Source organism: Alosa sapidissima, chromosome 9, assembly GCF_018492685.1.
Source record: "Alosa sapidissima isolate fAloSap1 chromosome 9, fAloSap1.pri, whole genome shotgun sequence".
Taxonomy (NCBI): Eukaryota; Metazoa; Chordata; class Actinopteri; order Clupeiformes; family Clupeidae; genus Alosa; species Alosa sapidissima.
Window position 1 is genome coordinate 21,381,959 of NC_055965.1, and position 2,500 is coordinate 21,384,458.

Sequence of the window (2,500 nt, forward strand, 5' to 3'; positions counted from 1 at the left end):
GTGTGTGTAGTGTGTGTGTGTGTGTAGTGTGTGTGTGTGTGTGTGTAGTGTGTGTGTGTAGTGTGTGTGTGTGTAGTGTGTGTAGTGTGTGTAGTGTGTGTGTGTGTGTGTGCTCATGTGTGTGTAGTGTGTGTGTGTGTGTAGTGTGTGTGTGTGTGTGTGTGTGTGTGCTCATGTGTGTGTGCTCATGTGTGTGTGCACTCCACTCACAATATCACCTGGCTGTCCTCTCGGTCCAGGCTGGCCATCCGACCCCTGTGAGGCGGAAGACACACAGCAACAGATCTTCAACTGCTGCTGACACTGACCAGCTGACAAGATCACACCGTCGCCTAGCAGCAACATCTGTTGCCCAGGCTACGCCTCCAAAACATCCTTCACCAGTCTCCATTATTCATGCTTCACCTTTGCCTAAGAACTCTTTAGTATGCAATGCATGCCTTCCTCAGCTGAAGCATGTACCTACATACATACTACATTGTAGTGTAATAAAGCAGTACTAGAATATGGTATGCTATGATTAGTCACTATAGGGCATGGTATAATAATTACTGTGATAGGTGACATTATAGATATTAATTTCACAGCAGACACTACACTGTTCTTTGGACCATCGAAATGTGTGATTTAATAGTACATACTCTAATAAGTGCATATTATACCGCGATTGGTGACATTACATACAGTCACACACACTCACACTCTTATGCCTCATGCACACACACACGCACGCACGCACACACACACACACACACACACACACACACACACACACACACACACACACACACACACCTTACCTTCTCACCAGGCAGTCCTAGTGGCCCCACTGCACCTTTCTTCCCAGTTTCACCCTGAGGAGTCAATCACGCGCACACACAGGAACAGGCCACACACACACACACACACACACACACACACACACACACACACACACACACACACACACAGACACACACACAGACACACACAGGAACAGGCCACACACACACACACACACACACACACACACATACACACACACACACACACACACACACACACACACAGACACACACACACAGACACACACAGGAACAGGCCACACACACACACACACACACACACACACACACACACACATACACACTCACACACACGGACACACACACAGACACACACACACACACACATGCACACACACATAAAGTCAATGACAATTATTGCTAATCTGTGACATCAAATATACTATACTTAGATACCACACATGTTCTTCCACACATGGTCTGTATCTCTCTGTCTCTCTCTTTCTCTCTCAAACACACACACAAACACACACACACACACACACACACACACACACACAGAGAGGAATGTGCCTAGCAGCACCCATTGCTTAAAGGCCCATGAAGCACTCTGCTGTCTCCTGAGATAAAATTGATAATCGCCGGAGCAACTGGGAAACCTGTGACACTTTACAACACTTTTGCATTGCTTTCGGCGTTGCTTGTGGCATTGCACAGTGATGCAACATTAGAGCTGCTCACATTCATGAGGTGTATTACCTTGCTCCGACAACAGTTCTAATGGGCTTTGCACTAACAAAATCTGCTTTATCACTTTTAACTTGCATTTTTCAGAAATGTATACCTTGACCTAATGAATTCAAAGGTTTACATTACATAAGATAAGATGTTCAACACTTCTCTTGTTGCTACCAAATGAAAAGCAAAATACTATGTCCGCCATTTTGAAAAGAACATTTGTGTGCTCTGTTAACCCCACCCACATAACTGTGACATCACCAGAGAGCCCAGGACGTCTACTTGAGAGTATATTACAGTATTACCAGATATTTATACCTTGACCTAATGAATTGAAGATTGAAGGTTTACATTACATATGATACGTGGTTCAACACTGCTCTTGTCGCTATAAAATGGAAAGGTTAACCCCACCAACATAACTGTGACATCAGCAGAGAGCCCAGGAGGTCCACTTGAGAGTGCAGAAGGACTCAAATACATGGGATACATAGTGTTTGACTCATGTTCCTCACAGTGGACATGCATTTATTGCCAGATCTCAAGCAATGATCTAATGCCTTAATGTTTTGGGGGAAGGACTATTCAAAAGAGAAGCTGTATGAGGAATTTTTAACCAACATGACATTGGCAATTGATAATGTAAAAAAAACAGCACACAATCAATTGCAAGGAGGTGAGAAAGCATTTGCTGTGTGTGACGAGATGATGTGGAGGTTGAACTCGTAGTTTTGAGAATATCAGTTTTGATTTGACAAGTGCCACAAAGCGACTGAGAAAAAGTATAAAATTACTCTCCATAATTTATAGTGATGGACTTACCCTATGCCCTTTGTTTCCAGGGAGACCAGGTAGTCCATCAAAACCTCTGTCACCCTGGGGGTGAGCGAGATAGATAGATAGAGAGTGAGAGGGAGGGAGAGAGAGATGGGTGAAAGGAAAGGAGGATAAAGGGAGAAAAGATGAATAGATGAATG

General features: G+C 44.0%; 2 protein-coding genes across 2 annotated transcripts in view; both read right to left on the minus strand.

The window, feature by feature from the left end:
* The window catches only part of LOC121718035 (NACHT, LRR and PYD domains-containing protein 12-like), a 1,225,568-nt gene that overhangs the window by 547,303 nt on the left and 675,765 nt on the right, over positions 1-2,500 (minus strand). The gene's annotated exons all lie outside the window — the stretch shown is intronic.
* The window catches only part of LOC121718037 (collagen alpha-1(XI) chain-like), a 77,467-nt gene that overhangs the window by 36,331 nt on the left and 38,636 nt on the right, over positions 1-2,500 (minus strand). Inside the window, 3 exon segments of the mRNA XM_042102818.1 lie at positions 211-255; positions 801-854; positions 2,346-2,399. Coding sequence (XP_041958752.1) covers positions 211-255; positions 801-854; positions 2,346-2,399 — 153 coding nt within the window.